The following is a 12,462-nucleotide window of genomic DNA, read 5'->3' on the forward strand; positions in this document are numbered from 1 at the left end:
GCATATCTCCGGTTCTACTGATTGGGTTTTGTCATTTGGTCTTGATTTATTCATTAAGTTTTGCTCTGTTTTTCTAAATTAGTGTGGGGTTTTTCATTGTGTTGTGTTTTCACTCAATTATTGTTTGAAATACTGCATAAATACTTTAATATCGAAATAAGGAGAGGGGAGAGGAGGATATGGCTAGGTTCGTCCTCCTAGGTACTAATAACGCAAAAAAAGATCCAACATCAGGGATCAGAGAACCTAGCTAGATGGGAAGGGAGGGGTCTACTTAGTGACTAAGACGCACCTCAAATAGAGAAAAGAAAATACTTTTCTTGAGTCCCTTCACTCACCAAAGGTTTCCCCTAGGTGACATGCTTCATCATTGGGGCCATCCCAAGCATCTACTGCTTGGGGCGTGCTCCGACTTGCGACAGTTACGTAGGAGCACTATTTAGTGAAGACTATGTGTAGTGCAGTGAGAGGGGAGTGGTGTGGGTTTAAATTAAAAATTACCTAGCTAGTGAGCGTAAATGAGTTTATTCGTGCTCCTAGTTGGTAAAGGATAAAAAGGGGGGTTAATAAAAGGGAGGAATTAGGTAATAAAGTGCTAATAGTCCCTAATATTGAGAGCCAACACATTTCGAGGTTATTCCCTAAACCTCTTCTTCAGGACCGCATGGGGACCAGCCCCATGTGTACCACTCCGTGCAAAGACCTATAATAAGGTGATAAAGTAAAAAGGAAAATAAACGCGCACATTAGTGTCAGCGTAAATCAATTACCTACTGTTAGATTGAACGCGTAGTATTTAGTAGTTGATCAAAATTTGCCTCTTGGTCTGCCGGGGTGGAGGAGCCTAAATAACCTTGACTCGGCTCGCCTCCGTCAAATTGACCTATTGGATCCCATCGGCGGACCGCCCATCTAGCTAGGTTCTCTGATCCCTGATGTCGGATCTTTTTTTGCATAAATACTTTACTCATTGCCTCGGTGTTAATCCTCACGGCTCTGTGTCAAGCTACCAGAGGGGTGAGCGCAGGTTAATTTGGGGTTTACTTTTGCCACACCCTGACAAGGATTATGGTTGCTCTGTGAGTAAGGCTTTCACACCCTTCAACAAGTAACCCAATTTCTTACAACCTCCTATAAAATGCATATTTAGAAATACTAGCCTGCCCAATATATATTGTGGTTGTTATTGGCATTAAAAGTTATAAATACTTTTCAAATGTCATCACAGTAATTACTACCACCTGGAAGATTTCAATTCATACTTTAAGTGTAGAGAACACCTGATGCTGATGCATACAGAAATCCTGCTTGTCCTTACGTTTCACAAGAGCCAAACAAGTCGTAGAAAAACATGAAAACTGGGGGGAGATTAACATTTCTCTAAATTTCATTTTAGAAGTAATAAAGGTAGCAGCTAAGGTGCACTAGTCACAAGGCGACAATTGGCGACTTGTGGTAGGCCTAATTTTTGCTGGTGCCAGAGTGATAGGCACATAAGAGAATATTTAACTGTTCAAAGAGAAGCCCATACATTCAGAGAAAGGCATGTCCTTAGACATCAGAGCACAAGGGGCTCAAACTCCCATTACAGAAAATACAAAAAGATTAGAGTTTATTGAGATGGCAGAGCTAATCCTTTTATTTGCCCATCTTACTTCCTTACGGATACAGAAAGAAATGATTGACATAAAAATGACTGACCAGAATGATAGGTTACACAAAAGTTGTGATTAACTTGTTCTTTTCTTTAAAATTGTTGCCAAACCCACCATCCATTCTTGATTTTACCTCTTTATTCCACCCTTTGCCACTATTGTCCATCAACATGAAGAATTTCTTCACCACCCTTAGCCTTCTTGCCAAATGCACACCTAATCTGTGTTGTCCCCATACAATTCAGACTGCCTCACTAATCTATTGTACTAATTAGTCACCTGACCGAAAGTATGACTAACAGTGGCTCATTGTTGCTTGCAGGTATCCTTAGAACAAGACCCTACTTTACTCAGTAAAGGTTTTTCAGTCTTTCTGCCTCTGTTTGCCACTTAGGAGGTATCCACTACTCTATACTCTCAACTTAGCACCTTTCTGAATTCTTTAAGTTACAGGTGTGTGTTTAATATGGGATTACTTACTTTGTTTTTAAATGATTGATTGTTCTGTTTCCTTGTTTCAGCGCGTGGCATTGAGCCTAGAAGACGACGGTTTACCCTGAAGATCAAGAAGCTGCTAAGGGACTAAGGACCCTGGAATAATATGCATTGCACACTCTCTCTTCACTTGTAGAGCTCAATGATTTTTTTATTACTCATGTTGCAGACGGATATCAACAAAGTCAAATATGGACCGAAAACATCCAAAGGATGTGAGAGTTTCTATGTATAATCTTTTATACAACTTTTTTTTACCTGTTGCACTACACGCAAGTAGTCACTGAGACGCTACTGATGGGCAACTAACATGATGTACATAACAGCTGTGTTGACAACCTCTAGACCGCGTTTTAAATATTATATTTATAGAAGATTTTGTAAATATATTGAACATACTTTGTGACTATCCAGCAACATAAGTAAAAAAAAAAAAAATCAATTAATGAATTTTTTAGAATATTTATTAACCTATTTCTGAACAGAAGCTATGTTCTGTACATACATCACAGGGGTGAGAGTATTTATTTTTTGGTATGTTTGGCTCTGTGCATAGATGATTTCTGTCTATATTTTGAAAATAATTGCGTGACCCTAGTTTTTAATTGACAATAGTGTCCGATACAATAAGATACACCTGGTGGGGAATATGGCTTTGAATCCTAGACTTTGGTGTGAAGAGTGAATAAAGAAGGATTTACATTCTTGCAAGGGACTGTTAAACGAAAATATTAATTCGATATTATCAGCATGGCCTTGTGTGGGGCTATTCAATAGTTTCATGGTTATCTCACAATTAGAAAAGTGACTGAATTTGTAAAAGGTGATAATGAAAAACAGTTGCTACAGTGTTTTTGGAGAGTTAGAATAGCCAGGCAGCATTCTCAAAACTTAGTTATATTCAAATAAATACAAGACTGAGAAGGGTTTCTAAAATTATTCTTAAAAGTGCGATTCTGGTCAATTAAACTGTGCAAAGTTCAAGGATCATCTTTTGACATTTTCATGTGTCCAGAGAGAAGAACAGTTTTATCTCTCTTGTGAAATTGATTTAAAAAAAATTGCAAACCCAACTGGAAAAGTGTAACTCAGGCTGCCCATGATCGAACAGTTGTAGCACTGAAGTCGTTTAAGTTGTTACATGAACTACTGTTAGTTTATATACTTGTTATTGTAGATAGTTAGAGATAATCTATTTTTTCTGATCAAAATATGGTGTACACTGGGAAATGGTGTTTTATGGATAACTCTCTTTTTCAACAATGCATTGCTTTGCTCATGCACTTAAGTTTTATTTAGATTTAGTTAATAGAAACATGATACATGTAGAAGATTATTTATTGACATGTAACATTTGTGTGACCCATGTTGAAGTTAATGAATCAGTACCTTGTTCCAAGAGCTAAATCGGCAAGCACCTGGAAAGACCTACTCATTGTATGACTTTGTCTACCTTTTCCCTGTCAAAAAACATGTCCTAACTACTGTTGTCTATAGAGAAACCATGGACAACAGTATTTTCTTGCAGAACATAACAAAGTAGTAATTGTGTAATTCCATATTGGATATTGTTGTAGCAAGCAAGAACAAATTAAACAGAGAGTAAAACTTGGAGACCAATTAAAGGGCTTGTCTTGTAAAAGATCTCTAACCCTCTAAATGTGACCTCATTGAACAAAGAGAACTACCCTACCAGTGTTGTTAATCTTAAAATGTGGGATGACGGTCAAGAATGTTCTTTGCTGGTGGACAACTTTTAGGTAGACTAACCCTTAAGCTCTGAACAAGATTATACATTGCAAAAAATATTGATACGTATGGTATTGTATAAATACTGACAGGTCAGCGTAAGCTTAGGTCTTCGGCATAACTGTAATCAAGAAATTGAGGATAAAGTTGTCTCACTATGGACCTGATATATATAGTCACATCTTGTCACACAATTCCGCACTCTTATGAACTGTATTTAACCTCAATATTTATTCATTTGTTTGGTATGGGTTTTCTGGATTACTATTGAACTCAATACTGGTGCCCTGCATTGAAGGTGTTATGATCTGCTTTTATAAACATTGTTTTCTTTATTCCCTCTCCTAATCCTTTTGTGTGTATGTTTGGTTTTTGATAGAAGTTTGTAAGAGCTAAAAGAGAGCATTGAATTCCCCTGGCAAGTTGTGGGAGAGACGCCACAGTCCTAAAAAGAGCTGTGACTTGCGCCCCAAGCCACCTGACCAGAGAGGCTCACAAGGAAAAACCAGTCTCTCCCTTAATAGTACACTTTGATCACTCTTGAAATCTTGGCTGGATGCAGATGCAAGAGGTGGTGCTGTTAAATCTCTTCACACATCATTCAAAGTTAAAGAACCTTAAGGGTCTAACAAGACTATAATGACATATAATCACAAAATGCCTTAATGTTTACTATGATTGAGTAAAGGCTCAAAGGTTATTTACAAAAGAGGGCCATTCACAAAGGGTACCCATAGGAAAAAGGTGTTCAATGAAAGTCATTGGGAAATGGTACAAATCCTAGAAAAATCTTCTTGTTTGATTCCTAACAGGATTTAGGACGCAAGTTAGGCCAACTCGTAAGTGCACGTAGTTAAATTGTCGTATGCCCTTCATGCCAATAAGACTTTGCAGAGCTAAACTGTTGACGCAGACAGCATATCTTTTTACAGGATATTGAACTCAATGTGGGATAAAACAATAAGAAATCTGAGAGTTTACTAGCTATTATACTCGTTTGGAAAGATAAATGTTTAATTTATTTCCCTTAAGATTATTTTGCGTGAGATCCATCGAAGGTTTAAATGCAACTAATTCCACACGGCCGGTGCCATTGCATACACTGACATCCACCAGTACAGGCTTCCTCACTCTGGAGACATTTAACAGGAAGGCATTCTGTTATATCACAGATCAAGGCAACATAATGAACACATTTTTTCTGTAGGGAAAGGAGTGTATTCCATAAAAACTACAGTGAGTTATGCCTAGAACTCTACAGCCTATGCTATGTTCAAGTGCATGCTAGTGGCAGGTCCGCATGGCCGGAGAGGTGTGCTCTACCCTTCTCTCTGGCCAGGAGGCAAACGGGTGCGTACTGAGGTTGGCATCAAGAGCACCTTCTGAAGAAAAGCTCATTCCATTGAGGGACTTTCAGGCTCAGAAGGCAGACTCCCTCGGGAGGTTGCTGACTCAGCAGCGGAGAGCATTATGCAGTACATGGAGCCAGATAGCCCCGCAAGGTGGCGAGAGGTGTGAATGGGCACCTCCCGTGTTGTTGTCATTACTTGGAAAAGCCTTTTACTCTCTTGCCCTAAAAACCTGTTTTGGTGGTGGTATTTTAATCATGTAAGGGAAACGGATGTTTTCCAGCATCCAGTAACTTTGTTTTGTGTGATGATTTTGTAATTAGTCATAAGTACTAAATAGTTTATTAAAGTATAAAACATTTCCTTTGGGTATATATCACAGTTCTGCAAAAACAATTCGTACATATCTTCAAGGCACATAGATGTGGAGTTGGAAATAGTACATATGTACTTGCATATATATGCTTACCTTCCCTATATTTTGGTGCCACAGTGTTTTTGTGCTTAATATTCTGACATACAACATTCTACACCCCCCTCCCCCCCCCCCCCCCAGCCTATCACATCTGTTATTCATTGTAGGTGGGGGCGTGTATTCATTTATGTGCGGACCACCTTATATGAAGTCCTAGTAAATGAGAGAGCTGCACCCACTGGTTTCTCGGATCTGTGCCCTGAGTGGTCACACAGCGAGCGTCACTCAGCCCGCGTCACTCAGCCCATTGGCAGTGGTCTGGAATCATACATCTAAGGCATACCCAGTAGTACCAGACACCATACAATAATAAATTCACTTCTGGTTACGGAGGGCAATTCTTTTTCAAGAGCTGATCACATTAGATTTTTATGATGGTGCCTTATAACTTTTATATGGCATAAAGAATTTTGAAATTCATTGTACGGCATCAAATCTTTTCACAAAGTGCATTTTTAATGAATCTGCTTAATGAGGGGGCGCTCAATAAAAGTGGATACAATGCCAGTGTATTGCAAGTTTGGGGATTTTAGTATGACATTGTCAAATGGGTCCTAGCATTGAAATGAGGCATTTTATTGTACTATCAAGCATGCATTTGCATAATTAAATGCACGAGCCTTTTCACCATAAAATGCAAGCTATTTAAAGAGATTGCCGCCAGGCCTTCCTTGCGACTGGGAGGGGATTCCAAACGCACCGTCCTGCTGACTGTTTTTCAACGATTTTCTGGCCAGCTGGTATGGGCAGAGGCATTTTTTTGGTTTTAACAATGTGATGCCACAAAGGTTCATATGCTTGGAGACCACTATAACTTACGGAATTGTTTAAAAAACAAAAAAGGCAAAATGTTTTGAAATCCAAAGTGTCATATTTAATACTATGGAGCTGTGTACAGGGTATCCTGGCTGGGAACGCAATGCTATAGGGGCATCAGTCCAGTGCCTAATTTGTGTAAAAAAATAAAATAATAATAAGTGTCAGGGCCCTCGTCACCAACCACTGCTCCTGACATTGCTGCTAATGACAGTACCAACACACCTACAAACCATCACGCTCCTACAAGTGTGACGAGTCAGAATATTCAAGGCCCCAAAAGCTAAAAAAATGGCTTGGATCCAGGTATAAGTCAATTCAAATGTAAATTGTAATAATAAACAACTGCTGTTGTAGTCATGTATAAATTAGACAAACCGCGCCAGCATGTGGCAGACTTTCATAAGTGCCAGTGTTGACAATTTTGTTCTGGTGCCGAGCACCGGAAACCACAGGCTCAAATTAAGCACTGAAATTCTTCTTTCGTGATCCACCATACTATCCTAATGATGTTTACGGGAATGTAGGGCATAAGGCTGAAAAAAATGAACACCAGTGGGACATGGTGATATTTAGACAGTCACACAGTGTCAAGTGGGTGAAGCAGCTCCCCATTAATCCACACCCCATGTCCCTTGACCCAGGAGCTTAAGACATCTCTCAAACCACTGTGCACTGATGTTAGAATATGGTCACAGTGTATCTCTCTCAGCACAGCTACAAGTCTTGTGTTGTCAAGAGTACCAAATTTAGTTTCTCCCGGGGCACAGTCTGTTGAAAGGCTGACCCTCTTGGTGGCACATTATTCCTGTTTAATGTGGGGCACTGAAGAGAAGCATGAATCTGTTGAAGGCCAGGTACCCATGTCTCACCCATTCCTTTTGTGTGCTTGCTGCACTTTCAGTTTCAGTTTATCCCAAACCTTCTTCTCTTCAGCACAAGCAGTACTGTACTTTGTATTGGAAAAAACAAAGTATCCTAGCATGGTGTTTCAGTGGCCATAATGCAGAAAAAGAATGATTACAGCTCAAAAATATGCAAAGATCTGAAACGAAATGATGCAAAATGGTTTCATTAGAACATACAACAGGCCAGGTTTCACATCCTGGATCTCTCCAAACTGTTGCTGTAACACAAACAATTAAAAGTGTGACCCATGCACGTGGTGCTGCACACTTCAGAGCCATTTGTGACTGAGATGCAAAGCAAAATAAGAAAGAGGAACCTGTGATTTCCTAAGCAAGACGCGAGATGTTAATCGGTTTATAAAGCGCTTGATTACCAAAATGGGTCTTGGCGCTAGGTGTGGCCGGTACAGATAAGAGCCGCGGGGTAGGGGTAAAGTCGACATACAACGTGATAGGGAAAATAAAATAAATAAATAGAACCACTTACCTTGCACTCGTCGCATCACCGACTCGGCGATGCTGCGCTCACAAATTAAGTGGTTTTATGTATTTTATTTTCCCTACCTCGTCATATGTTGACTTCCCGCCCCACTGCTCTTACCTGCACCGGCCGCGCCTGCTTGGTGCTGCTCTGAGAAGAATTTGCTGAAACTAAAATTGTTGAGTGAAAAGCCAAGTTTTTAAGGATTTTCAAAAAAAACAGAAGACTGGGGGAGTCTCTTAAAGTTTGGGGATAGAGTGTTGAGCAATGACAAAACCAACTTCGAATAACCAAGTTTCCACAAAATAAAGGATAGATTGTTTTATGTTTTTGATGGGTGCACCCAATGACATAGCCAGCTGCCAGAGAAATAATGGAAAAGGAAACAACATGCAATTGACATGGATTACATTGAGATAATGTCTTATAAATGTGTTTTAGTGTGGTGCGTGAATGGAAAACATCAACATCTTGGAAGAAATCTTGAGCGGCTGTTGAAAGAGCACCAAAATAAATAGAGAAATTTGAGTAAACCAGTGAAAATTGTGTAAACGTTGTGTACACACAATGATTATCCTTCTGTGTTTGACTCTAATCCAACCAGCACCAAAGTGCCCTCTGAGCCGAAACCACACTGGATAAAGATTTAATGCAAAGCATTCCATTTACAAAACGTGTTACCTGCTCTCGAGAAAGATGCAGAGAAAAGTAACAGTGTCAGCTGCGAGGAAGGATTTTTTCCCCATCAACACGTTCACAGATAGCTCCGTGCGAGCTAAGTAAACATGACGCTGAATTTCAATACTTTTTCAACACCTTGTTTAGTTTGAAACAGCCTAAGAGTTTCTTGAATACGAAAGAGTGCGTCCAAGGAATGCTAGAACAAGAGCACTGGGTTAGTGCTTCTACGATTTTTTTTCTCCAAATCCCTGGCAGTCAGTCTTAGAAATGCAGCTTTCTGAACACCTGTGCCTTGTTCTGTGTGGACAAGTTCATGTGCGAGTTGACTTGTACAGCAAGCACACAACTAGCGTGCATGCTCCGGTTACTTACCGGTAATCTTCATTACTCCGAGTGTAGTCTTCCTCGCCACATGAGTTCCCATCCCTCCCTTCCCTGTTTAGCTATTGTTGGGTGCTGAGGCTTGGTACTTGAACAGGAAGTGGGGTGGGTCGTGCCTCCTCCTGTACTAGCAACAAAAGGTCCAACTGACATATATGTTTTTCATACATTCCATAACTGGCCCAGGCTGTACAGACCCTAATTGGCCCAGTTCCAACAGTATACTGGGTATACCCTATTGTTATGTAATAATCCTCTTGTACTAGGTCAGGGGTGAAGGAGGTGGGCCATGTTAGGGAGGGATGGAAGGACTAGAGTGCTAAATTGCTTGGAGGGTTCTGTTTGGGAGCTGAAGCTCACTACATTAGTGATATGGTGAGGAAGACTTCCGAGGAGGTAAGGTATGTTTTAATGCTCCTGATCCCAAAGCAAACTATCGCTTTAACCGGGCAAAAATAGGCTTGCACACTGGGCAAAATTTGGGCTAAGTTTACTGTTTACATTGCTTAGGTGCTGGGAAGTTTTCACACTTGTTTCCCATTGAAACAACTTGTAATATGCCAGCCATAATCCAGTAATTATTTATGTTTCCCTTGCTTTTTAATACATACAGCGCACAAAAAATTAATTGCGTCCAAGGAGGAAAAAAACTCTATAGTTTGCAGCTTCCACCCTCCTGGACATATGTTTTAATAAGCAGCTACACTTAACACACTTATGACCAGCTACTTATGATATAAGCAGCACTCTTTTTGAGAACTGCTATGCTTTGGTCTGTTTAGTTCTTCCCAAACCCATCTCTTGACTTTTCATGCCTATCTTATGGACTTGGTGCAGAAGACAAACAAGGGCAATAGGGCAAAAGGTTCTGCTGTTCCATAACATCACATAAAATACAGAAACGAAAGAGGCTTCAGGGCACAAAAAGGACTCCTGGCGGCATTGATAGGGTAGGCCAGGCACAGGGTGAAGCTGGATGGGGGCATGTTTTTGGATCCCCATGAGGGATTTATTAACATGTAATACAGTAAGAAGAAAAGTGGAGAGGGCAGGACAGTGAGTAACAGGATGGTGCTTGTACTGGAGTCCGGTCTCTATGCTCCCATCGTCCTTATCACTTGCTTGTGATAAAAATGGCTGCCACACTCAGTCCCGGATAACAACATAGGGAAAGTAGGCACCGACCTATGGGCCCCATTTCTTTAGGGGCCCATTACAACAGATCAAAATAACATTGATTTGATCTTGAAAGAAAATTACAATTAAGCTTTCTTAAATTGTTTCCAAAAGATAGGAAAAAACGAATTGCCTCAAAGAAATTAAAACTTTACATTAAAGACTCTATGGAGAAAATACTGTATAATGTAATGCCCATTAACTTAAATAAATAAACCAGAGACATCAGATTCGCATAACAGTTTGTATCTTAAAAGCTCATCTTCTGGCAGCTGGCAGTTTGTAAAACAAAATCCGGTGCAAACTATGTATGTGTAATGTACAGTATTGATGGTCATATCTATCAAGCGGCCAACATGCACACTACTATGCTCAGTGTTATCCCACTAGAGCATGTGCACAAGAAATCTCCAGAAACTAAGGTTTCTGTGAGTCAGTGTGCCTCATGAGTTCAGACTTTCTACCGACTCCAGACACTAGTAGAATATTCTTGAGTAGAAGCTTTGAGAACACCGACGAGTATATATACGTATCAACGTATTAGGAGATATTTTGCGAGGGGGTCTAGGGGCCTCCACAGACTTTAATCCGCACTGGCCACACCCACAAATTGTTTCGAACTTGCTGTCAAGAGACTTTACAAACATTTTCTACTACATTCTGCCTACATTTTACCTAAGATGGCGGTCTTGTAGCGAGTATGCAATGGGGCCTGATGTCAACAAGTGAGATGATCGTGCCATTTCCCTAGTTGGGTATCAAAAGACGTTCATAATTAGGGTTCAGTGAGCTCCTCACACATGTGAGCTGTTGTGCAACTAAACCTGCTGGCCCGAGAAAGACACTATAGTCGTATGCTGTGGTTAGTTTGGTAAACCATTGGACAAAGCAGTCAGCAATCTTTCCAACATGTATACATAGTCTTCATCTGTTGCAGTATAATATTCCTTTCACTGCCAATAATTTGTCATCCATTAATAAGGCACAATGTTTGTTACATTTTACCGCTGAGACCTGGGCCGTGAAAGTTTGCTTACTATGGATACTTTAGTACTCGATCAATTTGACCAATTTTACTGGATTCACTTTAGAGGATTTTTTTCCTTCTGGCAAATACTGTGTCACTTTTCATGTCTCTTTTATGACTGTTGCCTTATTGGCACATCGCATCTAGAAATGGTGTAGATCCCCACATGTTAGATTTGTAAAACTTGAAGTTACGTTCTTGCTGTGTGTATTTTATTACATTTTTTCATGTACTTCTACGACTTTGTAACAGATTATTATGTGCATTTTCTTGCTGCGCCACAATTTATACAGGCTTCAGAACAAAGGCAACTATTTTTGAAGGAGCATTGAAGCAGGATGGATTTAAATATTGGATTGTCATTGTTATATGTGTATATTTAGCATTTTTCACACCCATTACTTTAGTTCATGCACTGTGTGCATGAACCGAGAGGACACGTCCGTGATGGCACTGAACTGCAAACGACCACAATTCTGTACATAGGTCTGAAGGCTCCAACCTTTTTTTTATAATTGTAAAAAACAGATCTGTAAAATTGGAACACCTATAAGAAAGGTGCACACTTTTTTTAGAACGATGTAAATGATTTAATAAACTTTTTAACATTGCAGAATTATAACTAATCGAGCCACAATCAACCAAAGTTGTTGTTTTATTTTATTTACGGTTGGTTTTGATGGAACTTTGACATCGTTTGTAATGTTATAACCCTGATTTGATTTGATATTTTTGTTCCAGCATTGGGTTTTCTTTTAGTTTTCTCTTGCTTGGTGCCTTTTGTTTGTTTGTTTTATAAACGGGATTGGGAAGGAAAAAGGGTTTGGGGTTAGGGTAAGCAGCAATTATTGTATGTTTGTAAATATGGGGTACTCTCTTAAACCAAATTAACACATTTGTAAAAGAGTGCTCTGTTTATACTTAGAAGGAAATAAATTGTTTCTAATGATTATTTTTGTGTGCGTCTTCTCTTCTGAATTCACACAGGTGCTTCATTCACGGTGATCATTGCACGTAATATAAGTAGTCTGTGACACAACCCTACATATGTGTAAATGTACTCCGAGGTGCTATGGATGCCTGCAAACCAAGAAATTGGTCTTCGGCTGACAGAAATCATGTACAAGCAAAGTCGACTAGAATTATTTTTCTACCCATAAGCCTTAAATCAATTTAAATGCTAATTTAAGATTTCTCAGTATTTCCTCCATTAACCTCTGCTCTTCTTGGTTACTCCAAGTTTAGGAGAGGCCTCGTCCTACCACCACC

At 39.7% G+C, this 12,462-nt stretch overlaps 1 protein-coding gene across 3 annotated transcripts in view; it reads left to right on the forward strand.

The window, feature by feature from the left end:
• Window positions 1–12,143, forward strand: part of LRP8 (LDL receptor related protein 8) — a 1,041,819-nt gene extending 1,029,676 nt beyond the window's left edge. For 2 of the 3 annotated variants that reach the window (XM_085602587.1, XM_085602588.1), the window contains one exon: window positions 2,177–12,143. In XM_085602587.1, coding sequence (XP_085458713.1) covers window positions 2,177–2,215 — 39 coding nt within the window. In that variant the 3' untranslated portion in view covers window positions 2,216–12,143. The remainder of the gene's footprint in view (window positions 1–2,176) is intronic. The other variant, XM_085602589.1, reaches the window with a different exon arrangement.
• The last annotated feature ends 319 nt before the right edge of the window (window positions 12,144–12,462 follow it).

The sequence above is a fragment of the Triturus cristatus genome, chromosome 4_2, assembly GCF_964204655.1.
Source record: "Triturus cristatus chromosome 4_2, aTriCri1.1, whole genome shotgun sequence".
NCBI lineage: Eukaryota > Metazoa > Chordata > Amphibia > Caudata > Salamandridae > Triturus > Triturus cristatus.